Here is a 25,182-nt window from a genome sequence, read left to right as displayed (position 1 = left end):
CAGTCTCTTTTTTTTTTTTTCAGACACACGCACACACACACATACATACACACACAGACACGCACACACACACATACATACACACACAGACACACACACACACACACACACACATACATACACACACAGACACACACAGACACACATATTTTTTTTTTCCCTTTCACACATATACACACAGTCGGCTGGAGAAGAGCCAGTTATATTTATTTTTAGCTGTGTGTTTGGAACATAAAAAATTCAAAAATAGTATTTTGGCCTTGACAATAGAATGACATTATGAGCAGACCGAAAAAGTGGTGAATTGTGGGAGATGTAGTCTGCAATGGCGTCTTCTAAAAAATAACTTATCATATGGTTAAATATATACATATATATATACTGGAATACACACATTCTGATGCTCGACTAAAAACAATTTAGACAACTAATAAGAATACACTTCAATTTATTACAATTTATTGTTACCATGTTCCGATAACAAAGAAGAATCTAATGGACCTCAACTCCCAAGATTCTTTGAGGCAGCAAGAAGGGACAGGTAGTTGTAGTTCAACTATTTTCTCTATTATTTCCTTTTCCCCTCACACGGAGGATTCTGCTGGAAAAAGGGAAGTAGCTATGAAATAAACAACAGTAAGTAAAACGCTCTGGTCCGCATTTGTACCCAGTCTTTTGGCAGACCAATGCATTAAACACAGTAGGTAGACAATCTTTGAGTTGGTCATTTCCGCTTACGATAGCTAGCCTAGCAAACGGTAGCTAACATGTTTGGGTTTCGTGGAAACGACTTAACAACTGTATTATAAATAGCATATAGTAGTCAGCTATGGAGACTGGATTTCCTTAACGACTGTCAAAACAACACGAATCAACCGTTAATCTACCGTGTGTAGGTTTGTTTGCCAGTTTGTGCGACATTTGTTTTGTTCAAGGGAGAACATATTGTGAAATGTAGGCCAGTGCTACGTTTGTAACGTGTTGTTCACACCTGTGTGTGTTTGTGTGTTCATCAAGGGGCAGCGCCCCCGTCCGTGTTAAATTAGGTCGTCACGTAGACTAGAGACAGTTTAATGAAGATTTGCTTTGTGTGGTTAGTTTGAGCTAGTGGGTCAGTGAAGTCCTTTACATTTAAAATAAACAAATTGTCATTAACAGTAACCATACATGTATCTGTTTCTCACAGGACTGCTTGTATTTATGGAAACATGTCAAAGAAAAGAGCCAGGTATGTTCAAACAATAGTTTACAATAACCATTCATGTAGCATGTTATACAAAATATACATATTGTATACCATGTCAGAAACTTAAGTTTGATCCATTTTCACATTTCACTTGTAGCAGTGTCACTTTTCCCTCTCTCTTGCCCTCTTCAGAGTTTACCCTCATTGATTGTTTTCTAATAATTTGTTTTATTCCCACCACTCTCCTTCCTTTTATAACCGTACTTGTTCCTACCCCCTCCCTTACTCACACCCGTCCCCCCTCCCTAACTCCCCCCCCCTCCCTAACTCCCCCCCCTCCCTTCCCTAACTCCTTCCTTTCCTCCATCCCTCCCCTAATCCCTCCATCTCCTCTCTACCTCTACTCCTTCACCCTCCCCGGCCCTCTGACCCCCCCAACCTCACCTCTCCTCCCACTCCTCCCCCTTCCCCCTCCTCCCCCTGCCCCCTCCTCACCTGCCCCCTCCTCCCCCTTCCCCCTCCTCCCCCTTCCCCCTCCTCCCCCTTCCCCCTCCTCCCCCTGCCCCCACATCCCCCGTCCCCCTCCACCCCTGACCCTTCCTCCCCCTCCTCCCCCTGCCCCCTCATCCCCCTGCCCCTTCCTCCCCCTTCCCCCTCCTCCCCCTGCCCCCTCCTACCCCTTACCCCTCCTCCCCCTGCCCCCTCATCCCCCAGGAAGCGTAGCAGCGAGGAGCTTAGCAGCACCCCTCCTCCATCTCTGCTCCCAGACCCCAGCAGCCTCCTGGGTCGGAGGATCCAACACAACTGGAGGGAGAAGGGCAACATGACCCGCTGGAAAGGCACCGTCCTGGAACGCCTGTCCGTCAACGCCTCACTCTTCATGGTCAAGTATGACGGCTTCGACTGCGTCTACGGCATTGAGCTGTTCAAGGACGAGCGTGTGTCCAACCTGCAGGTGCTGACGGAGAAAGTTGGTGGGTTTCGGCCGCGCTCACACGATGGCAGACTGGCATACACATGCTGTGACACACACGCTGGCAGCCATATACTCAACTTTTCTGGATTCTTTTGATAGAAATGACACCAGGACAGTAACTCTCCAGGGACAGAGTTGGAGAGTCCAGTCTTAACCCCTTCCTCCCTCCCCTCCTCTCTCCCTCTTCCTCCTCCTCCCTGTCTTAACCTCTTCCTCCCCCTCCCCCAGTCAACAACAGGATCAAGCCCCCGCCCGGGGCAGAGGAGCTGGTGGGGAAGGCGGTGGAGCACCTGTTTGAGAAGGAGGAGGGGGGGAAGAACGAGTGGAGGGGGATGGTTCTGTCCCGCGCCCCCATCATGACCCACTGGTACTACATCACCTACGAGAAGGACCCCGTGCTCTACATGTACCAGCTGTGGAACGACTACAAGGACGGAGACCTGCGCGTGTTGCCCGAGGCCGGTGAGGCGTGGGATTGGTTGTGCGGTTGCAGGGAAGGCCTGGGATTGGTTGGGTTTATTGATTGGTTGGTCCGTTGGGTGGTTGGGTTATTGATTGGTTGGTTTATTGATGTATTGGTCGGTTTGGAGATTGGTTGATGTATTTGTTTACTGGTTGATTTATTCATTTTTGTTGGTTGGTTGATTGATTGATCCCAGACAGGGATATTGATTTTGCCCCCAGCTGCATGAAGTTAAGAAATAAACAAACAAAAACATTTTGAGGAGGTAACAGTGGTGAAAGAATACCACTTACCAGTATAACTGTAGTCTTCTTTTTCTTCCTCCTTTGTGGTTTTGTCCAGAACACAAACACCTGCTTCCAGCGGACAAGGACCCCGGGGAGGAGACGGAGAGCCTGGTGGGGAAGCAGGTGGAGTACGTGACGGAGCAGGGGGAGAAGAGGACCGGCCTGGTCATTTACCAGGTCCCAGCCAAGCCCTCCGTCTACTACATCAAATACGACGACGACTTCCACATCCACGTCTACGACCTGGTCAAGACCACCTAGACGTTGCTGGCTTCTCCTCTTCCTCCTCCTCCTCCTCTTCCTCCTGCTCTTCCTCCTCCTGTTCGCCCTTGACAGGACCACCTGTACAAGGTGGACTCTGAAGCTCCTCCTCCTCCTCTTCCTCCTGGTCAAGGCGCAAATCCTGACTCTCTCCCTCATCACCCTCCTCTTCTGCCTCCATTTCCCCCCCCCCCCCCCTCTCTCTCTCTCTCTCTCCCTCCTTCCCTCCTCCTCTCCTCGTCCTCCTCTCCTCATCCTCTCCTCCTCTCCCTCCTCCCTCCTCTCCTCCTCCTCCCTCCTCTTCCTCCTCTCCTGCCACCATACCGTACCTTCCACCACATGACTTACAGTAAACCATCATGGAGTCTACCTCTGAGCTTCTGTCAGAGAGAGACCAGCACAGTAGCAATGGAATGTACCTTACAACACACCTGTACCAGGTTGTAGTATGCAGAGAATCCTACCGTATTATGACTCACCTGTAGTATGTCTAGAATACTACTGTAGTATAACTCACCTGTAGTATGTCTAGAATACTACTGTAGTATAACTCACCTGTAGTATGTCTAGAATGCTACTGTAGTATAACTCACCTGTAGCATGTCTAGAATACTACTGTAGTATAACTCACTTGTAGTATGTCTAGAATACTACTGTAGTATAACTCACTTGTAGTAAGTCTAGAATACTACTGTAGTATAATTCACTTCTAGTATGTCTAGAATACTACTGTAGTATGACACAGCTGCAGTATGTCTAGAATACTACTGTAGTATGACACAGCTGCAGTATGTCTAGAATACTACTGTGATCTCTGGAGGGGAGTGGATTTACCTGCTCTGTTATTTATCCCCTCAAGGTCATTCCTTTGGGATTCAGGGGTTCTTCGTTCAATCTGCCGATGATGCAAAAAGCTTAGTTTCAGTGGCTTATGTTCTATAGTGGCAGACTGACTATAATCAGTGTTCATCTGGCTGTCTGGGGTGGATATTGTCAGTCAGAGAGCTCTCCATTCGGTGGCTGTAAGTGCAATAAAAGAAAGAAAGAAGGAGAAGTAGTAGTGGGCGGGAGATGCTGTCGTTGAAGGTTCGCTCCCTGAAGTCTTGTGTTTGAGGATTTCTGTTCATCTGAGCCAGATGCGGACGTTATTTCATCACGAGGTCAAAGGTGAGGCCTGAAGTGAGACGTTTTATTGTTGAACACCTGTACATTTCAAATATTTTCTATAGGCGTATCAAGTACCTATAATTATAACTTTTATGGGGTAAAAAGTCTTGACGTTATTGTTTTTTCTGCCTTTTTGCTTGTGCTGTGTAGTTTTTAGATTGAAATGTTTTCCTCTGTCATTAAATGACAGAGCTTAAACCTGGATTTAGGCCATTTGGACTCGGAATATGTTTTTATTGTAAATATGGTTTGAGGAGACACTGCGATTTTCTTGTCATTCAATGTTTCAGTCTGATTAATGAAGCAGTTGTGTTATTGTTAGGATATTCCTTTGTTGTGCTCTCCCAGTGGTGAAAGGCCCAGTGTGCAGTAGGCCTTTGTGTTGTCTAGAACTCCACACAGGAACTCACAAGATTGATTTTCTCAGTTTCACCGATTTATCAACATTGAAACTCAAAACCAGGTCAGTTTGATTTTGATTATGGTTAATCTTATACATGTCAGTTTTTGAAAAATCACTTGGTATGAGATGAAGGAAAAGTACAATGTTACATGACGAGAGGCTATCTGCTTGTGTTAGTTGGCCCCGTGAAACGCCACAACCTGTCAAGAGCCTCACTCTAAATTATGTCACTTTAAAAAAATCTCTGCTCACCAAAACCTGCGTGCACAGTTCTGTATCTGGGTGATGTGTTGTCTACAGTATTTACCACAGACGTCTCTGGGTGCTGTGTTGTCTACAGTATTTACCACAGACGTCTCTGGGTGCTGTGTTGTGGAGTTGACCCATATTCTGACACACATCTAATTTTCCAACGTTCTAGAACACTGACCCTTCAACCAGAACCACGACGGTTCTTCCTTCCTTGCATGTTTGGTTCTGTGCCCTGCAGATTATCCTGTGCTGTGGTACCAAGCCTCGGCTGGTATGTCGTGTATCGTTGTCCCAGTCTGTGCGAATCCTCTTTTGTGTTTGTTTGCCAGCTTATCTAACTGCTCAAATTCAAACCACAAACCACCACATGGTGACCCGCTAGACCAAAGAGAACTTCTCTGAGGTCCCGAGCACAGGATACCCCTGTGCTACCCTCAAGGACTTCCTGTATGCCCGTAACAAGGACTTCCTGTTTACCAACAAAGACTTCCTGTTTACCCACTATAACATGAGCTGTGGTATGTGGGTCAGGGTTGTCACAAGGAAAGGGTGAGAGAATGCCCGCTACCTCATACTAGACTAGATGAGGTGTTCACTAAGCTGTTCCTTCAGTGTAACGGGGGGATTTGAACCGTTGACCTCCACTCAAGTGGCTGACAGATTGGGATATCTTGGGGGGTTGTGTTATTTGTGCTTCTGCTTGTGGTGAGTGTTTATACACAAATCAATGTCTTTCTAAGAAACAAACATTATACCAAGTTATTTTGGTACTTCGAAGTAAGTTACATGCTTTGCATACCTATTGTATGGAGAAAAAAAATAAAGACTATTTTTTTGCAGAACAGTGTTTGTGTGTGTGTGTGTGTGTGTGTGTGTGTGTGTGTGTGTGTGTGTCTGGTTTGCCACCAAAAACTGATAATGTAAGGTATAGTAAGTGTAATTCACTTAGTTATAAATGTTTTTGAACTCTCTAACTGAGGTCAACTGTCAAAACAAACCGGTTGAAGGCTTGGTCTAAAGAGCTCTGACTTGTTTTTTTATTTTCTTTAATAAATTGTTATGTATAGGCGTAGACAAGTTTTATATTGTCTCTTGCTGGATGGCATATCTAGCAGTTGATAGATATGTCATTACATTCTCTTAGCTAACGCTTGTGTGTCCCACCTTTGCACGAGGGCACACCCCACCAAGGCTGTCTGAAGTCTTCTGAACAGCCTACACAATACAAGGTATTGCAAAACCCTCAGTGACAGTACCGGGAACGCCGAGTAGCGGAACGGTTACCGATTTATTCTGGATATCTTATAGGAACTTTGTCGACATCTTCGTGTCAGCACGTAAAACGTCCTGCGTTCTGAAATTTCAGAATTTAGAAACTTTCATCATGATTATCGGCGGTGGGGTTTCAAAATATCTCTTACTCGCGGCGGTGGCACTCACGGCTTATGTGTGGAGGGACACGTTTGATGCAGGTGAGTTCCCCCCCACACACACATACGCACACAGATACTTGTCTTCTGGAAATGTCAGTGGGAGAGACGGAAGTTCCCAGTGTGATCTGGCTTTTCTTTGTCTAACTGCGAGACCGAGCTTAACATCTCTTACTGTAATGTTGATATTACAGTCCCGTTTATTGCGCTTCCAAAGGACACGATGGGCATGTCTACTTGGAGATAACAAAATGCTTCAATGCATATTGTGTCTTTATCTTACTTTGTCTTATCTAACGATAATTGACACAGGCTACACTTGGGTAGCTGGGTAGTAAGGTAACACGTGAAAATGAGTGCACTCATTAACACTGATAAATACCATTGTATTGTTCAGTAATTCTTTACGAACACTTAACCACTCGTTAAGAGTTTAATCCTATTTGTCAAATTACAGTAAAGCTTTCATAACTTTGCATGCAGTTAACGCAACCTCAATTTCCCTCCAACGGTCCAAACTGCTGTTCAGACGCAAACCGTGCTCGCTCTGAAAAGCCATCAGGCTGCCAAGCAAGAGGGTCAGTAACCTAGGCAACAGCACAGCCCTGCCAGGCTCTGTTGTGTTCCTGGGTGCTTATTTGACAGAAGAGACTGGAAGGACACTGCTAAACCCAAGCAGAGATCCCTCACAGCTCTAACGATGACAGGTCTCTTTAGACCCTCTGGTCTTTGGTCCAGTTCTACTTCTTTGGTGACAAAAGTGCCTTTTGCTGACCCCTCCCTCCCTCTATCTCTTTCCCTCCCCCTGTCTGCCTCCCCCGCCCCCTCCAGAGTCAATTCGGGGTGCCAGGGTGTTGGTGACTGGGGCCAGTACAGGCATCGGGGAACAGGTGGCGTACCATTATGCCAGGATGGGAGCCCAGATTGTCATCACTGCCAGAAGAGAACAGTCCCTGAAGACGGTCTGAGTTCTGATCAGCTACAACTACAAACATAACTAGTAGTATTTATAGCAATAGTAGTTTAAGTTAATGTTGCAAATTAAAACAAGTAATTCACCTCCTGCCCTGTAGGTGGCAGACAAGTGCATGCAGCTGGGTGCCCAGAAGGCCCTGTATGTGACAGGGGACATGTCTGTGCCTTCTGATCCAGAGAGGGTTCTCCGCGATGCCGTCAACCTGCTGGGTATGTGCACTCACACACACACACACACACGTGTACACACGGATCTCCATTGAAAATGTATTGAGGCCAGGACTATGCTAATCTATGTCTGGGAAACTCCCCCCCCCGTCTAATGTCACGGTAGGTGAGCCATAAAGGGATGTTTGAGGCTATTTCCTGTCTTGGGGCGTCTAATGACCGCTATGGGGTGTTTCTGGTGTGTTACTGCAGGAGGGCTAGACTTCCTGGTTCTGAACCACATCGGGAACACTCCGTTCAGCCTCTGGGATGGAGATAGCAACCACGTCCGTACGGTGATGCAGGTACGCTGTGAGCCAATCACGAAGCAGCTTCGGGCTGTGCTGGTCGACCATGTTGCTCCCTCTATGGATAGAGTGAACCTCTCAGTTACCAACTGGCGCAGACCAGAATGCCTCTAAACACAATTGGACGGAAAACAAACCAATCACCGCTACGAAACGTCATCTTGGTTGTTCACGCCTCAACAGCTCTCCTCTGTGCAGTCATCATATTGACCCCGCCCCTTATCAGGTAAATGTCTGTGGTTGGCCGAGCAGCACTCAGACGGGAGGAAGTCTGTCTAAACGGGACAGTGGTCAGCCCAGTCTGCCAGAGCTAATGAAACATGAGCTGGCTGATCCTGTTGGGTCCCAGGCTACAAACTAAGCTGGATTTGGATGATGTGGTTGGAATGTAATGGTTGACTAGTAGACTGGGTTTAGCCAAATGAGTTTGGGTCAGGGCTGTGGTCCAGTGTGTCTCTGGTTTGTCTGTAGTGTGGTCAGTGCTGTGACCTCTAGTTTGTCTGTAGTGTGGTCAGTGCTGCGACCTCTAGTTTGTCTGTAGTGTGGTCAGTGCTGCGACCTCTTGTTTGTCTGTAGTGTGGTCAGTGCTGCGACCTCTGGTTTGTCTGTAGTGTGGTCAGTGCTGCGACCTCTTGTTTGTCTGTAGTGTGGTCAGTGCTGTGACCTCTAGTTTGTCTGTAGTGTGGTCAGTGCTGCGACCTCTGGTTTGTCTGTAGTGTGGTCAGTGCTGCGACCTCTAGTTTGTCTGTAATGTGATCAGTGCTGTGACCTCTGCTCTGCTCCCCAGGTGAACTTTGTCAGTTATGTGAGCATGGCGGCGGCAGCTCTGCCTGTTCTGGAGCACAGCTCAGGATCCCTGGTGGTGGTGTCCTCTCTGCTGGGTAGGTACACACGCACACACACACACACGCCAACACATGCACACACACACATACACACACACATGCACACACACACTCACACGCACACACACACACACGCCAACACATGCACACACACACATACACACACACATGCACACATACACACACGCACACACACACGCACACACACACGTGTGTATGTAGACCTTTTTTCATTTGTGTATGTGTGTGGGCGTTTTTGCCTGTGCAGGCTTTGTGTGTGTTTGTGTGGGTTGTGGGTTTGGAGGTCAGTTACAGGATTCACAAAGAAAAGATTGGCCCCGCCCACTCTCCTCAGTGCTGGTGCTGGTCAGTCGTGATTGGTCTGTAAGTTCAGAGAGGGAGATTGTATGGGAATGGTTCTTTACCTCGTGGATCTTTGAACATTGGGAATTGATTCATCTTTGTTCTGATCAAAAGACAGAGTCTATATGTGTGTGTTCTATAGAACGGAAACCCTACACACACACATTCAGCTCAGCTCTGGTATTTATAGTGCTCCTCCTAGTTAGTCTGTTTTCTGACAGTGTGATCAGAAGGATGCTCAGAACATAGGAAAGGAGAGACTGGTGGAGACAAAGAGGGATGTATGTAGCCAGGGCTCCAGCTGGGATGTTAGATGATAACAATACAACATGTTTAAGTGCTTTCACAGTATTGATTCAATGGTAAAATAAGAAGAAATGTCCCTTTTCTGATTGTACTGACATCTGTGCCCATGCCTTTCGCTCCACCCCTCTCTCCTTCTCTCCTTTCATTCCAACCTTCTTCCCTCTCTTTGTCCCTCCCTCCCTCCAGGTAAGATGGCTACCCCCTTCATGGCGCCCTACTCCGCCACTAAGTTTGCTCTGAACGGCTTCTTTGGTACCCTGCAGCATGAGCTGGCCATGCAGCGCAGCAACGCCTCCCTCACCATCAGCATCCTGGGCCTCATCGACACCGACTCGGCCATGGACAAAGTCAGGTGGGCTGTAGTCTCTGCCACCTGGGGAGAAGGGGGGGGGTTGGAGAAGGAGAGGGTGTGAGGGGATGGGGAGGAAGAGGAGAGAATGGGGAGGGGAGAATGAAGGAAGACAAGAGGGGATGGGGGAGAGGGGAGGGAGAGAGAAGAGGATAGGGTGCAAGGGGAAGAGGAGGGGGGGAGGAGGAGGGGGGAGGAGGAGGGGGGGAGAGCTTTTGCCTCAGGCTGCCGGTGTGTGGTGCGTTACCATGACGACGAGCGAGGTATGAGACCCAGCCCCTTGCGTCACCACGGAGACCGTTTTGTATTACAGGCCCTTACCATTGAATAAAATGTTAATTAATTAAATGCTGTCCTGCCAAAGCAAATCTCTAATCCATATATTTTATTTATACAGCATCAGATCATAGTCTTTTCACTTCTCAGTATTACACTGAATGTGTTTAACAACTTACCATGTTATCCAAACAGTTACATCCTTGACCCATTAAGCAGGGGCAGTTTTAGGATCAGACCTTTAGGGGTGCTCAGCCCCCAATGAGAATGTGACCTGTGTTTTTAATCTGCACCATTAAATTAACTACCTACTTCTTCTCCTTTGGTTTTACTGGCAGACTGCCAACATTAAAGGTGCACGGCGACACTGGATATTAAACCTGTTTAAAGCCTTTTGAACCTGTGATTGCTTTGTCATCTGTCACTAACATACACGTTTGCAAACTCTTACGTTAGAGCACTAAAACTTATTTTAGATAACCATTCAATTTTTTGAAATTTCTATTATTATTTTTAGGGGTGCTGAGATTAAATTTAGGCATGCTTGAGCACCCCTAAGAAGAGTCTAAAATCGCCACTGCCATTAAGTATACAGTTTATTTGTTTCACTCCGTTCTCCACAACACTCTCTTGGTTTAGGTGCAGTTCTATTGACTTATGTGACGCCCTCTGTGACACTGCTCAAAGAAAGGGCTGGATGAATCCCATCTGATCAGAATGACACCTGTTCCTCTTCTCTGTCCTCCAGAGGGCACACCAACATGACAGCCTACCCAGCCAGCGATGCAGCGCTGCACCTGGTCAAGGCCGGAGCCACGCGTCAGACAGAGTCCTACTACCCGGCCTACACCTACCTGGCCTGCATGACCCGGGACTGGTTCCCCTACTTCAGAGACCTGGTCATCCAGAACTCCTACACCTACTGACCAGGAGAGGCCTGGGAAACAGCTGGCTGGCTGGTTTACTGACTGGTCGTCTGGTTAGCTGACTGACTGGTTGGCTGGTTTGCTGACTGACTTGATGGTTTACTGACTGGTTATCTGGTTGGTTTGCTACCTGTTCTTTTGACTGGCTAGCTGACTGGTTAACTAATGGACTGACTAGATGACGGACTGGTTTACCGGCTGGTTGACTGACTGGGTGGCCCTTCACCTGGTTACAGGATGGGGACCGTGAGGCAGTAGTGTCACCCCGAGTGAAAGGATTAGTCTGACTGTTCAAGTCGTTTATTTGTCAGGTACACAGAACAACACAAGGTCAGACTGGGCACTGAAATTCGTAAGACCAGACAACGCAAGCACCTGGCATAACATAACGTATAAGTACACAGAACATAATTTACATCTATGCTGAGCTTAAATAAGTGAAACTTCCTAAATATACAGATAGCAATAAATATTTGACTATATTAACCCTAATACTTCCTAAATTACAGATAACAATAAATAATACACTATACTAACCCTAAATGCAGATAAAACCTATTTCAACCCTATAACCTATACTAACCTAAGTGGAGTACAGTACAATAAGCGGAGCTGTCGTCAGCGCAGCCATCTCTAGGCGCACCGATTGTAGAGGCTGTGTTGATTTCAGTTGTGATGCGGTGGTGCCCTTTGCACTGCCGAGGGCCAGGAAGAGCAGGGTTAGGGTGGGATCTTCAGCAGCAGAGATATTTGACCGTTCCCTGCCTGTTGACCTCTGAGAAGGAACTCCAAAGGTCATCCTTCATCTCCAGAATCATGTATTTCTCCCAGTTCAGTCCACTGACAGAATCATACTTATGGGATTTAGAGCACAGGTACACAGGTTCTTCAGTCTCTTGGGAATCAAACGGAACACTGGAGGCTTTTCCGGAACAAACGGTTATTCCGGAACACACTGTACACTAGGGGTGGGAATCTTTTGGTACCTCAAGATTCGATTCCTGGGGTCACAAATCGATTAAAAATGATTTCTAATCAAAAATTTATGAATCGACGTGAATCGCTAGAAGACTGAATCGAGATTCAAATATGAATCGATTGTCTCCCCACCCCTAACTGTACACACTTGAGCATTCCAACTTTTTTTAAATAAAAGATACATCTTCATGATGATCTCCTGTTCTGTGTGTCTGCCATTTTGTTTGTGAGTGTGTGGGTGTATCTGACAGAGTGATCTCCTGAGGGTACCACGACCCTGTGGTAAATGTACAACAATGGTTCACCAGAGGTTCATATTGCAAAAGCAATGTGAGGTTTTATCAGTACTGAGTTAATAACCGTGCTATCTTTGCTGCATCCGTTTCTAAATGCTTTTCAGCAGATATACAGCTGAAGAAAATGACCTTGATCGTTGCTTTGAGGAAACAAAATAGTAAATAATTTTCATTTTCTATAGATATACTCTACATCTATACATTTGATGTGAATGAACAAAAAGAGACTAAACAGTTTTTTGGTGATTTGAACGGTAGTCGATCTCAGTTGCTATGTTTTATTTACATGTTTATTAACACATTTAAACACACACAAGCACAGAGGGAGAGAGAGACTTGTTCCTCAGAGGGAGCTGCAGGCAGGTCGCTCTGGTCTGAAGGCCAGAGCAGGGGCCTAGCGGTAGACTGAGACTTGTTGTTGAACGAGATCACCACAACAAAATCACTAGTCTTCCACGAGGCGACCCAGTCATTCTCTCCATCCTCGTCCAATCCATCGTCTTCTGGCCCTCCTTTTGTCAGTCCCTCCATCTCTCTCCCTCTCTCTTTCCCTCTCTCTCTCTCTACTCACTATCAATCTGTCTTTTTCTCTCTCCCTTTCATCCTTATGTCCATCTTCCATTCAGCCACGTTTTTTGCGTCTCTGCTAGGTTTCTAAAGCAAAGCGGACAAAGGTCTTTACGTTTAGAGGAAAATAAAAATGAAAGCTCAACTCTTATGGTGGACTCTGTCTCTCACGCTCTGTCACACACTGACACGCGTCACACATGCAATTGCTAACACATGGCAGGGAAGGAAAGGAGATGGGAGACAGGGACGGTGGAGAGGAACACATTTCCATTACTGACACGTTTTCCTCTTTCTCACTATGTTCTCTCTCTCTCGCTCCATCGCTCCATCGATGCCTCTTTTCTCTCAGTCTTGCTGTTTTTCTCTCCTCTCCCTGTTTCCCTCTGAAGCCTGTTGACATTCCATCCTGCCTTTGTTGTTTTAATGCCAACCTTTCAGCCCCTCTCAAAAGAGGAGGAGGAGAGGGGAGGGTAAGAGAGGAGAGGAAACAGGGAGGGAAGCAGAGAAGAGAGGCACTAGGAAAGAGGAAAGGATATATGAAGGAGATTGGGGAGAGGAGATGAATGAGGAGATAGAGGAGAGAGAGAGAGAGGAGGAGGAGAGGAGAGGGGGATGGGAACCCTCTTGATAAACCATAGAGGAGAGCAGACACAATCCGTCTCCTGGTACTCCTCACAACCAGAAGATCTGGAAATGAAGACTTGGCAGATATCAAACAAGATTGATCACGGGTCTGTGTTTGTGTGATCAACCCAGAGTCAGAGTAACAGAGAGAGAAATATGGTGAGACATAATCATTGTCTTCAATCTCCAGTATGTTTCATGCTGGTAGCTATGCAACAGGACTGGGATTCTGTCGGAGAGGGGGGTGGGGTTGGACGGTCGAGCAAGGGAAGGAGAGCACTGGAGGAAAGAATGGGGGGAGGAGGGGAGGAAATTATGGGGGGAAGGAGAGGAGGGGAGGACAGGATGGGGGGAAGGAGGGGAGGATGGGGGGAAGGGGCCTTGCTAGTTCTGGGTGACAGTCCTCACAGGCGGTCTACAGAGACGAGACTGTGAGATGAAGCGTAGGAGAGAACTCCATCAGGAAAACAGGAGATCAGACTAAATTCACTTCTCTAGTGTGTTTGCGTGCCTCAACTATGAATGCTCGATACACGGTTTGACATGATATATCAATTACAAATTTATGATCACTCAGAAAAGTGAAAATATGGATATTTTATGAACACAAGTGTTTATGTGAATTAAACTGTTACATATCAACGTGCATTAACAGGATTTACCCACTGTTGAAATTAATTTTGCTCACATAGACTTAAAACAACAGCAAAACATCCAAGGAACAACATTTGCGTCAATTAATTCGGAGTAAAAAAAAAAACGTTGTCTTTGACGAGTGAGCTGTCCAGTGTCGCGGTGCTGAATGACGCCCTTGCCCACCATCTCTCTCCCCTCCGCTCTGCTCTCTGCCCATCTGGCCTGTGGAAAACAGGCCACCTGTTGCACTGAAGTTTTAGCTGAAAAGATTGTTAAAAGACCTGTCACACATGTAACCAAAGGCCTTGTCAGCGCCGCCGAGCGAGTATCCACGATGGGTCGAATAAAATAAAAATAAATTATGCCAACCGAACGGACGGAAGAGGCCAAAAAAAAAAATATATATAGTCTACAAGAAAAAGCAGAGACACGACATAGCATTTGAACACCACATACGTCTTCTGGTTATTCGAATATAATGATACTGCAAACTATACATTTTTCGAAACTATCCACATTTTCTTTCGCGGTTGGCTATCCAACTCTTTTGCTCTCAAAACAAACTCCTATCCTGTAATCGTACACACATCGTGACAAGGTATCAAAATGCGCGTAGTCATCAGATTAAAACGGTTCGCCTAATGTAAAATATTTAGTCAGACTCACCGTCAGACGAGCAGAACAACAGGTGATTGCACCGTGTTAGCTATCGTTTTGAGGCTGTGCGTGTTTCTCTCTTCGGCATCCATTGAAACAAACGTCAATCTCAGCGCGTGGACCCTCCCATCTGTGGTACACGTAATGGCTACTGAGTTGTTGCCATGGATGTTACTAGGTAGTTCGGGAAAAGATGGATTTATCTGTTTATATAGGCCTACTGTCCACAGACGGGGAGGGGGACGGATCAATGCAGATGACGATTACAGGAAACAACCAATTGAGGTTGGGTTCTTTTTTGTATGGGGCTGTAAAACTGAGGGTGCGGCCCCAACAAACTGACATGAAATTACACAAATCGAACAGAATGGATTGGAAATTATGGAGAATACTGTCGATATAGGTTAAATGGATGTATAAAAGAAGCCTACACTCTAACATGTAAATTGATCTTTAAATATCGGCCAAAAACAGATGTTGTTTGGTCACATGACAGCTGCACGTTCTTCAGGGCGAAATAAATCGTTGTTAGTCAGTGAAAAGACATCCCCTCTCTCACACACTTTACCTAATTATTAGGCATTATTGAAAATCCAAATTGGAAAAACGGAGAAAGTGAATTTGAAGATGTCTTTGAAAGCAGTGAAGGAGCTGTCATGCGGCGCGTGACCGACCTCTGAGCCGATTTCCGAAAAGATTGCACGGGCCTGTAATGTCGGCAAGTTACAGACAGAACGCAAAGAAAGTCGCTTTGTTGATCACATGCACGTCACAAACACGAAACGTGCTAATTGAATAATAATAGTTTTGTTTCTAATCGAAAATGTATGGGGTCTTCTTGCATAAGGAACCCATAGAAAATCTACATTTTGTGGATACTGTAAACTACATGTTGGATTAAATGCAATAATTGTATTATTGATCATCCTATCTAAGTAATGCTAGTTTCACCACTAAACTCTACCACAAGACATGCTGAAGTCATTCAGCCTCGTGGTAAGAGAAGGTGAAATAACTTCTGCATTATCTTGAGATAGGACTACATTTGTCTAGTCACACAGGACAATCAAAACGTGTATGTTCTCATCTTCGGTGAGTTTTTGCCACCTGCCAGCCCCTACTGCGCTCTGCCAGGGCGTCTACCGGCAAATAAGCACCTTTATGAGGGGTGCCACCGTTCTCAGCAGGGGTGGATGGAGCACCGGGGAAGATAGGGCCTCTGGACAACACAAAACACTGCGCTCCTTTGATAATTTTGCTCAACAGGGTGTTGATACAGAGCCCTGTATCCGGGCTTAGCTGCTCCCTAGGGTTCGGGGTGAGAAGTCCTGCTCCTACACTTGTCTCCTCCTCATCTCTCTCTCCTCCTCTCTTCCTCTGATAGAAACATCAGGAGGCAGGATTATAATTATCAGGACACGTCTACCCTCTCTCTGTCTCTCTCCTCCCTGCTTACTGATGTAGACGAGAGGGGCTGGCAAGGGGGGGGCTAGGGGTGACCTGGCAGGACACACAATAGGTCTGTGTGATTTTGTCATTTGCATGAAATTTGGATTGTGACTTGGAGACCCTTCTCTTTCTCCTCTCTATGGGAGACAGCATGTTTTATTATGGTCTGTTAGCCTATTCAGGTCCCTGATTATCTCCGTTTCGACGCCGATGGCTTGAATAGGCACCGCTGGGACGACTGCTTGTCTCCCCCGCGGACCCAGCCCTGGCCCTTATTCAGACACCCTGAGGAGATGAGAGATGGCGAGCACAAAAGCAACATGGGAGAAGATGGTCTATTAGCGGAGCATACTGTGACTTTTACGCCATTGGTCGGGTCCTTTGAAGTCCACGAGGGGGAGATGATGAACTGCGAGTAGGTGAGGCTCTCTCTGGGCGGAGAGCCGCGGTCAGCGCCTCTCATCTGAGGCGCTGGAACCGAGGGTTGCGGAACCGTGTGTTTGGACGGGAAGTTGGACATTGTGTGTGTGTGTGTGTGTAGGGTCGGTGGATTATGTATGGAAGCAAATCAGTGACATTGTGTTTTGAATTTTAAAAGGCATTTAATTGGCTACTTAATATTGAAAACACCACCGAATTTGTAAGGTTTTTAATTTACCTCTTTAAAATTGAAACACAAATTGATTGATCAATCGAACCATTTCACTTCTCCGAAAAGGGTCCATGCAGATGCAGACTTCTCTCATCTGGCCCCTCATCCAGGTGTAACTGCAGGCAGGCAGTCATACAGTTAAAGAGGTAAATTCAATGCCTAAAATTCAGAACATAATGTCACTGATTTGCTATGTTTCTAAAATAATTCAGCACTATGACTTATTGAAGTTATTTCTTGTGGGGTTATGTCGCTATTCAGGATGGCTGATGACGTACTTCACAGAACACTGCTACCTCCATCTTCCCACTCAATCCCCCAGTTAAGCGTTTCCACCGCTGAGGAAAGACCCAGAAATACCTCCTTTGACCTGGGATGGTTCTGACCTGGCCTCGCTCAAACAAGGCAGCGGCGCCCTCTGCTGTCTGAGCGGAGCAATGACATGCGATTTATTTTCTCTTTTTTATTTTATTATTATCATCACTTAGTTTCACTCCATACAGAAATAACTTCTTAATCTTCATAACATTCTTTAGGTGTTTCGTGTTGGCAGCAGTATTTTTTTTTCTTCACCTCCAAGCGGCGTACAAGAATGAGTACAAACACAACATGCTGAGCCGTCCCTCGGAACACACATGCACGCGCACACACAGCTTCAATAAATAGTACTCACTCAAAGATGGCGCCCTACAGTCAAACGCCACATACAAACACGAAGAAACTTCAAACGAAGACGATCCCTAAGTAGCAAAAATTAATAATAATAGGCCACATCTTTCTTCTTCCCTCTCTCTCCGGCATGGCAAAAAAAAACTAAAAAAAAAAAAAAAACTCACACGTCATCGTCTGTCCTTTAGGGAGTTTTGGATTAAGAAATGCAATCAAACAGCAGAGAAGTGCCAATGTTTCCACCGTGTAACCAAATTCCAGTGTGTCTCAACAGTGACGGTCCCTGTCGTGGCAAACGGTCGCTAGTCCACAAACATCTTCGACTGATATGCATTTACTTTTCTCTAAATTAAAACATCAATTCAACATAGTACTTTATCTTTTTTTGGGGCGGGATGTGGGGATCTGCATTTTTGTTAAAAATATAAAAATAACGATTAACTGCCAAAGATGAATATTCAAATACTTGTTCTGTTCATTATGAGGCAAGTCCTGTTGTTTTAAAACCACCATTCAGTTTAGTGATGAACTGCGGTTTATCTGTTCTGATTTTAACTGAAAGATTGTCCAGTAATTACTGCCACGTCATCATCATACTTCAAATCAACTTAAAAATGGGTTTACCCTGGTGAACAAATTAGACGAGTCTGGAACACCATCTTTTAAGAGTCAACCAGCTCTCAAACTGAAACTAAACTTCCCTCAAATCGAAGCTCAGATTATTTCCATTATTCAAAAAAAAAAAAAACTGAAAGCATATGAAGACTTTTGACTTTCAGAATCAGTGACCTCTTTAAGGCAGGCAGAAACACTACACACACGCACGCACACACACACACACACACACACACCTAAAGTCTGACAAACAAGTCGAACGCACACAGATTAAACTCCACCCAGGCTCAACTGTCGGCAAACGTCACACAAGCAGGACGATAATGTATATATATATAAAAAAAGAGAAATAAAAATAAATAAAAAACATTCAACAAAAAAAAAAACTAAAAGGGCAAAGATGACAAGCTCTATATTTGGCAGGTGTGCACAGTCTGTAAACAACAAAGAATCACTTGAGGGACAGCCCAGAATGCACCTCTTCTTCCTGTTCCTGGGAAAAGCACCATTGATATCGTGAGGGGGCGTGGTCATGCCATCAGCAGTGAGAGGCAGTGGTGTCTCCTGTTTTAGTTACCACCCCCCACCCCCTCTCCTCCTCACCCCTTCTCTCCCCCCCACCATCAAACTAAACATGATCAACAGCTACTTGGCCCCTCCCTCCAGTCCTGGCTGCAGCCCAGCTCCAGTCAGGTCTGATCACACAGGGGTGGGTCTCAATCCTCTCCACACAGATCGAGACGCAGCCGACCACAACCCACCCAGGGGTGTGGCTGGCGAGGTCGGACGAGAGAGGGGAGGAATCTGGTGTTTTAGAGGGGTCTCCCGGTGGACAGACGTAGTGGCGAGCTCCACCTGGGCTGCTGCTGACTCCACCCCTGTAATCCTCTGGCCCGCCCAGGCTACCGAATCCGGGTGAAGAGGTTCAGAACCGACACAGACTCCTGGGGAGGAAAGAGAGAGCAGACATGGGGTTAGGAGTAGGGGTGGAGTTAGGGAGTGGTGGGAGACCAACACTAGACAGTGAGGGAGCATCAGTTATCCAAAAGGCCATAGTCATGGTTACCTTGGTCGACCTCATCTTGCTGAAGACGTTCCAGAACCGCAACGTCTCGTCGCCCGCCCCCGTCACTATGGCCTCGCCGTCAGGGGACATGGCCTGCACACACACACACACGCACGCACACACACAATTTTTCTAATCAGCTTGCAACAAGCACCTCATCTTGCATGATAATTTTCTGTGCACACCCCCCCCCTCCACCCCCCCCCCCCCCACACACACACACACACACACAGGTGTACCCACCAGGTAGAGCACTCTGTAGGAGTGTCCTGTGAGCTTGGCCACCTGGGTGAGGGAGGGGTACTTCCACACCAGGATCTGGTTCTGGGAGTAGCCGTGGGTGCTTACCTGGGGGGAGAGAGGGGGTTAGGTACAGCTCTACTGAGGTCTGGGTCATCACTGTCAAACTGCAGTAGGAGACGGGCTGGGTCCACGCTAAAGTTACACAGTTGAATCAATCGTCATCGTTATTCTCATCGTCATTTGTGTTTTATTATACACCTCCCTCCCTCCGTCCCTCCCTCCTCCCCTCCCTCCGTCCCTCCCTCCTCTCACCAGCTCGTTGGTGTGCTTGGACCAGGCCAGGTTGCAGACCTGGGAGCCCGTGTCAGTGCTCTGCAGGGGCTGGCCCGTCAGAGTGTTCCAGAAGCGGATGCAGCGGTCGGCCGTGCCCCCGCCGGACGCCAGCAGGCCGTGCTGGTGAGGAGACCAGGCGATGGCCTTCACCGCAGCCAGGTGCTCCGTGTACTGCTGCACCGGCAGGACACTGGAGTGGTTCCACACCAGGAGCTGGGGGAGGGGGGAGAAGAGAACAGACGTTAGGACACTATAAGAGAGAGAATAGATACACAAGTGGTGGTTGAATAACTAATGTTTATAAGAGTGTGTGAGTGTATGCATGTACACGTTTGTGTGTGTTACAAATGTGTGTTTCTGAGTGTGTGTGTGTGTGTGTACCTTGTTGTCGTTGCCCCCGGACGCCAGGAGCTGGTGGTCAGTGCTCCACTTGAGGCCGCACACTTCCTGTCTGTGTCCTTGGAGACGGCGTTCCGACTGGAGGGGCGGGGCCCGGATGTCCCTCTACTGCAGGATCACCCTATCACGGCTGCCCGACGACAGCTGGTCAGCGTTCCACGCCAACGCCCCTGGAGACGGGAGGAGGGGGGTTAAAGACAACGACATGGTCCTTCTGGACAATGCACAGAACCAGAAGCTGGGGCTTGATTACAGCATTTACATTTACATTACATTTAGCAGACGGCGGCTTATCCAGAGCGACTTACAGTAAGTACAGGGACATTCCCCACCAGGCAAGTAAGGTAAAGTGCCTTGCCCAAGGACACAAGACAATTTCATTTGGCACGGCCAAGAATCAAACCAGCGACCTTCTGATTACTAGCCCGCTTCCCTAACCACCCAGACTAACCCCCTCCCCCAGACTCACCCCCTCCCCTCCCCCAGACTCACCCCCCCCACACTCTCACCCCCTCCCCCAGACTCACCCCCTCCCCCAGACTCACCCCCTCCCCCAGACTCACCCCCTCCCCCAGACTCACCCCCTCCCCCAGACTCACCCCCTCCCCCAGACTCACCCACTCTGGCTGTGTGTCCCTCCAGTACAGAGAGCTTCTTCCCTGCCAGCAGCATCCCAGATCTGAACGAAACCCTTGTGAGTTCCCACGGCAACCAGGTTCCCCTGTAACACAGCGCGGGTGAGCGCTGATCACACACACACACACGCAGCAGAGCTGACATTTCCAACATGATGACACTCACCCTCTCTGACCAGCCCACTGATGTCACAGAGTCTCCCTCTACTGAGAGATCACACAGACGAGTCACCTGGGGGGAGAGAGAGAGGGAAGAGAGAGGTAGAGAGAAAGGAGAGAGAGAGCGAGAGAGGGAGAGAGAAGGAGAGAGAGCGAGAGAGGGAGAGAGAAGGAGAGAGAGAGAAGGAGAGAGAGAGAGACAGAGAGAGGGAGGGAGAGGGAGAGAGAGAGAGAAGGAGAGAGAGAGGGAGAGAGAGAGAAGGAGAGAGACAGAGAGAGACAGAGAGAGGGAGGGAGAGAGAAGGAGAGAGAGAGAAGGAGAGAGAGAGAGAGAGAGAGAGAGACAGAGAGAGGGAGGGAGAGGGAGAGAGAGAGAGAGAAGGAGAGAGAGAGGGAGAGTGAGGAAAAGGGCAGGGAGAGAGGAGGAGGAAAAAAAGACAATCTCAATGTGCGTGCAAAGCCAGACAAATTCCAAACACCCTCCCCCCCCCCCCCTCACCTGGCTGGAGCATGCACTCCCCCCCCCCCCCCCCCTCACCTGGCTGGAGCATGCGCTCCCCCCCCCCCCCCCCCTCACCTGGCTGGTGCATGCGCTCCCCCCCCCCCCTCACCTGGCTGGTGCATGCGCTCCACAGGTAGACGCAGGTGCCCAGGCCCACGCTGAGCACGTTCAGGGAGGACCAGTCCACCAGGTTCAGGTAGAAGTCGTCCTGCAGCTCCGGGGCGTCCAGCACCTTGAACGGGATCTTGGAGATCTTACGGGTCGGCTTCCGCGGGGAGCCGTAGGAGCTTCTGGCTGTGAGGGGGGGAGAGAGAATTATGTGAGACGGAGAGAGTGTGTGTGTCTCTGGTGTGTGTGAGTGTGTGTGTGTGTGTGTGTGTGTGTGTGAGTGTGGGCTCACCTGTTACTGCTGACAGGAGAGAGGGAGTATGTGTGTCTCTGGTGTGTGTGAGTGTGTGTGTGTGTGTGTGTGTGTGTGTGTGAGTGGGCTCACCTGTTACTGCTGACAGGAGAGAGGGAGTATGGAGACACTGTGTTACCATCCTCCGGGAGAGAGCGCTTCGCACTGACAGAATACTGCACACACACAGAAAAAGATACACAATACACGGTCAGCCTGTATATAGAAGAACCGCCTGTTTAACAGCAAGATGTTTAACAGCATGGCGTATAACAGCAGGGCGTATAACAGCAGGGCGTATAACAGCAGGGTGTATAACAGCAGGGCGTATAACAGCATGGTGCGTACGCTGAACAGGCTCCTCTTGGCGGGGGTGGAGGGCTGCAGGCGGCGATCCTCAGACTGGGGGTCCTGGACCTTCTCTATACCTGCTCCCAGCAGCTCGTTCTTCAGCAGGGCCGAGTAGGCCAGCCCGTCAGCTAGCAGGGTAGGATAGGAGGAGGAGGTCAGAGCAGGGAGAGGGAGAGAGCACATCAGAAAGGATGAGGACAGAGAGAGGGGGGACAGACAGGCAGACACAGACACAGACACAGACACAGACAGACACAGACAGACACAGAACAGAGAGAGAGAAACAGACAGAACAGAGAGAGACACAGAGACAGGCAGACAGACACAGAACAGAGAGAGACAGGCAGACAGACACAGAACAGAGAGACATACAGAGCAGCCTGCCTGCTCACCTTTACTGCTGTCTGTAGTTCCATCCTTGGTCTTCCTGTTCTGGTTGTGAGACTTCTCGTTCTCCTGAGATGCAGACACATGAATGCAGTGATCACAGACTGTTATAACACACACACACACACACACAGGTAGACACACAGGTAGACACACAGGTAGGTAGACACACAGGTAGACAGACACACAGGTAGACAGACACACAGGTAGACAGACACACAGGTAGACACACAGGTAGACAGACACACAGGTAGGTAGACACAGGTAGACAGACACACAGGCAGACACACAGGTAGACAGACACACAGGTAGACAGACACACAGGTAGACAGACACACAGGTAGACAGACACACAGGTAGACAGACACACAGGTAGACAGACACACAGGTAGGTAAACTGGGACTCACGTTGATGCGGTGGAAGTTGACGCTCCAGTTGGCGCCGGCCCGGGAGGGGATGAAGCGGTCGCCATGTTTGCTGGGAGACGACAGCGGGGAGTTGGTGGGAGTCAGGGCCCGCACTGCCTCGATGGCCTTCTACAGGGCGAAGGGGGAGGGGTTAGCTGGGATGTTTCCACGGAGATAAGAGCGTGGCGGGGTGTAACTGCTAAGGTAAACAAGAGGAGCCTGATAGGTCGGGCTGACATTGTTGGATCACGTGTCTCACGGGCCGAGACACTCCCCCAAACAGTAGTTCAAACAGCATCCCTCCCCCGGGAGCAATCGGACTACTGCCAAGCTGCGTCTACGGTCCAGCAGTTGCACATCCAAACATAACTCTCAACGGTCCCACGCAAAACAGGAACAGGTGGTGTATCCACGCCAGGAGAAAGGCTCACTGGTGGCCAACCGCAAGGAGGGTGTGGATACAGCATCAGTTAAGTTACTGTGGGGGAGAGAGAGTTAGACAGACAGTCTCTAAGAGGGAGAGAGACTCACCCAGAAAGAGAGGCAGACGGAGAGAGAGAGAGAGAGAGAGAGAGAGAGAGAGAGAGAGAGAGAGAGAGAGAGCCAGCTCTACTTACTATGGGACTGGCGTTCTCGTTCTGAATGTTGATCTGCCTCAGCAGCCGACACTCGTAATCCTGGTCCATGTCTGGGGAGACGGACCGAGACAAAACATGAATTCATTTGGTAAAACGCTTATATCTATAGTGACGTGAAGAAAGTGCATGTAAGGCTGATAAGTGCAGCAGATAAGCAGAGAATCAAAGTGCCTAGTCCTACAGTGTTATATAGTTCAGTGCCGGGTAAGTCTGTTTTTAAAGGAAAAAATGCAAAATCCATAAAAAATTCAAAAAATCATGTATCTCATAACATCCCAAAAGGTAAATTCCTCATCCTTGACTTGACGGTTTATCTCTGCTAAGCAAAGGGCAACGGCATGAATCGCTAATATCTATGATGTCTGAAGTGTTTTTTTAAATGTATTTTGACACTGTCAGACGAAGTTCTGATTGAGACAGCTAGATACCTAGTTTTACATTTGTCAGACATTGAGCTAGGTAGGCTACGGTAAGCTCAAATAATTAGGCTAAATTGGATTGATGAGGTCAACATTATAGTCTCTGAACACAAACACTTCCACTGCTTAGTTACTAAAGCAACTTGCTGGAACATACTAGTACAAGATAATTGGCTAGCTAATTTAATTTTGTTGTGAATTTCCATAGCAAATTGGTATGAACCTGACTGATACAAAGTCAAATGTAGCTTGTTGCTAGCTAACGAGCCTAGATCGGGTCAAGTTAGAACTAATTAACATCTACAGTTATGGTTTTCTACCAAGCGAACTGAAGTCAGCGGTTATCAATGGCGTACGACACCAGCAATTTCATTTCAACTTACATCCTTTCTTACAATAGTATGCTACACATTGTTTCGTTTGCCTGGCTAACTTAATGTTCGGTGGAACCCACCCGTTCCAGCAACTAGACCGAGCCCTGTCATTTCATTCACCAGTAAAAACTACAGTACTAGCCTTCTGAAAGCTAGCGGCTATCTTAGCTATAACGAGATAGCATTCGCTAGCTAGCAGTAGCTACATTGTGTATGCAAAACACATACGATTTGTTTAGCACGTCACTATTATGCATCGTAACCTACCGTGCAAAGCTAAATCCCCTCCGATATGTGCAGTCAGTTGATTATGAAGTTTGGTTGAAATTTCTGTCAGGAAATATATGTTTCTTTATTCTCCAATCGTGCCGATGTTTGGATGTTTTCATCCGACGCTCGACGAGAGCGAATCGCAAAGCAACATGGGAACGTGAAGGCGACGTCACATTTTTTGAATCATACATTTTGCGTTTGTCTCAGGGGAACGTTGAGTAAACTGCGAATGCGATTCTTCTTCTTTTGTAATTTATTGACAAACCGCTTTGTATACTATCTAATCAAACTCAATCAAATGAACTATCATTTTAAGAATTCTTCACAAAATGTATTTGAGTTTTACGTCCATAGAGAACATTTGATTCAAATGAGTGTGTGTCGGAGATACGGCTACCATACTCGGTACCTCGGATGACTGATATGATCTACACAAGATTCACCCAGAACCATTGAAAAAGTATCTGGA

The 25,182-nt window shown here is 47.6% G+C and overlaps 2 protein-coding genes and 1 pseudogene across 6 annotated transcripts; 2 read left to right on the top strand and 1 right to left on the bottom strand.

The window, feature by feature from the left end:
- The first annotated feature begins 520 nt into the window (after positions 1-520).
- Positions 521-5,837, top strand: LOC146271995 (spindlin-W-like). Of its 4 annotated transcripts, none has more exons than XM_084707481.1 (5): positions 521-636; positions 1,187-1,228; positions 1,901-2,160; positions 2,391-2,624; positions 2,968-5,837. In XM_084707481.1, exons 2-5 carry the CDS (start codon positions 1,209-1,211, stop codon positions 3,171-3,173), a joined length of 720 nt encoding a protein of 239 aa, XP_084563607.1. In that variant the 5' UTR covers positions 521-636; positions 1,187-1,208; the 3' UTR covers positions 3,174-5,837. The 4 variants fall into 4 exon arrangements, with proteins under 4 accessions (XP_084563607.1, XP_084563610.1, XP_084563608.1 ...); XM_084707484.1 differs by lacking the exon at positions 521-636 and adding an exon at positions 682-700; XM_084707482.1 differs by lacking the exon at positions 521-636 and adding an exon at positions 741-892.
- A 481-nt stretch (positions 5,838-6,318) lies between these two features.
- On the top strand, positions 6,319-12,147 carry LOC146271994 (hydroxysteroid 11-beta-dehydrogenase 1-like protein). The gene is made up of 7 exons (XM_084707480.1): positions 6,319-6,467; positions 7,257-7,387; positions 7,499-7,610; positions 7,821-7,912; positions 8,703-8,796; positions 9,616-9,781; positions 10,803-12,147. The coding sequence occupies exons 1-7, from the start codon at positions 6,380-6,382 to the stop codon at positions 10,978-10,980; spliced, it is 861 nt and encodes a 286-aa protein (XP_084563606.1). The 5' UTR covers positions 6,319-6,379; the 3' UTR covers positions 10,981-12,147.
- Positions 12,148-17,290: 5,143 nt separating this feature from the next.
- Positions 17,291-24,857, bottom strand: LOC146271993 (fizzy-related protein homolog; annotated as a pseudogene). The gene is made up of 14 exons (XR_014767184.1): positions 24,708-24,857; positions 23,627-23,697; positions 23,010-23,138; positions 22,607-22,670; positions 22,212-22,342; positions 21,957-22,039; positions 21,573-21,757; positions 20,969-21,034; positions 20,785-20,888; positions 20,150-20,337; positions 19,748-19,981; positions 19,436-19,540; positions 19,193-19,285; positions 17,291-19,070 (listed from the first exon to the last, which is right to left on the bottom strand). The product of XR_014767184.1 is annotated as a fizzy-related protein homolog (transcript).
- Between the last annotated feature and the right edge of the window lie 325 nt (positions 24,858-25,182).

This window comes from Hypomesus nipponensis, chromosome 10 (assembly GCF_054491055.1).
Source record: "Hypomesus nipponensis isolate SF chromosome 10, ASM5449105v1, whole genome shotgun sequence".
Taxonomy (NCBI): Eukaryota; Metazoa; Chordata; class Actinopteri; order Osmeriformes; family Osmeridae; genus Hypomesus; species Hypomesus nipponensis.
Note: the sequence above shows the minus strand (reverse complement) of the source record. Positions and strands in the feature narration are given on the sequence as shown.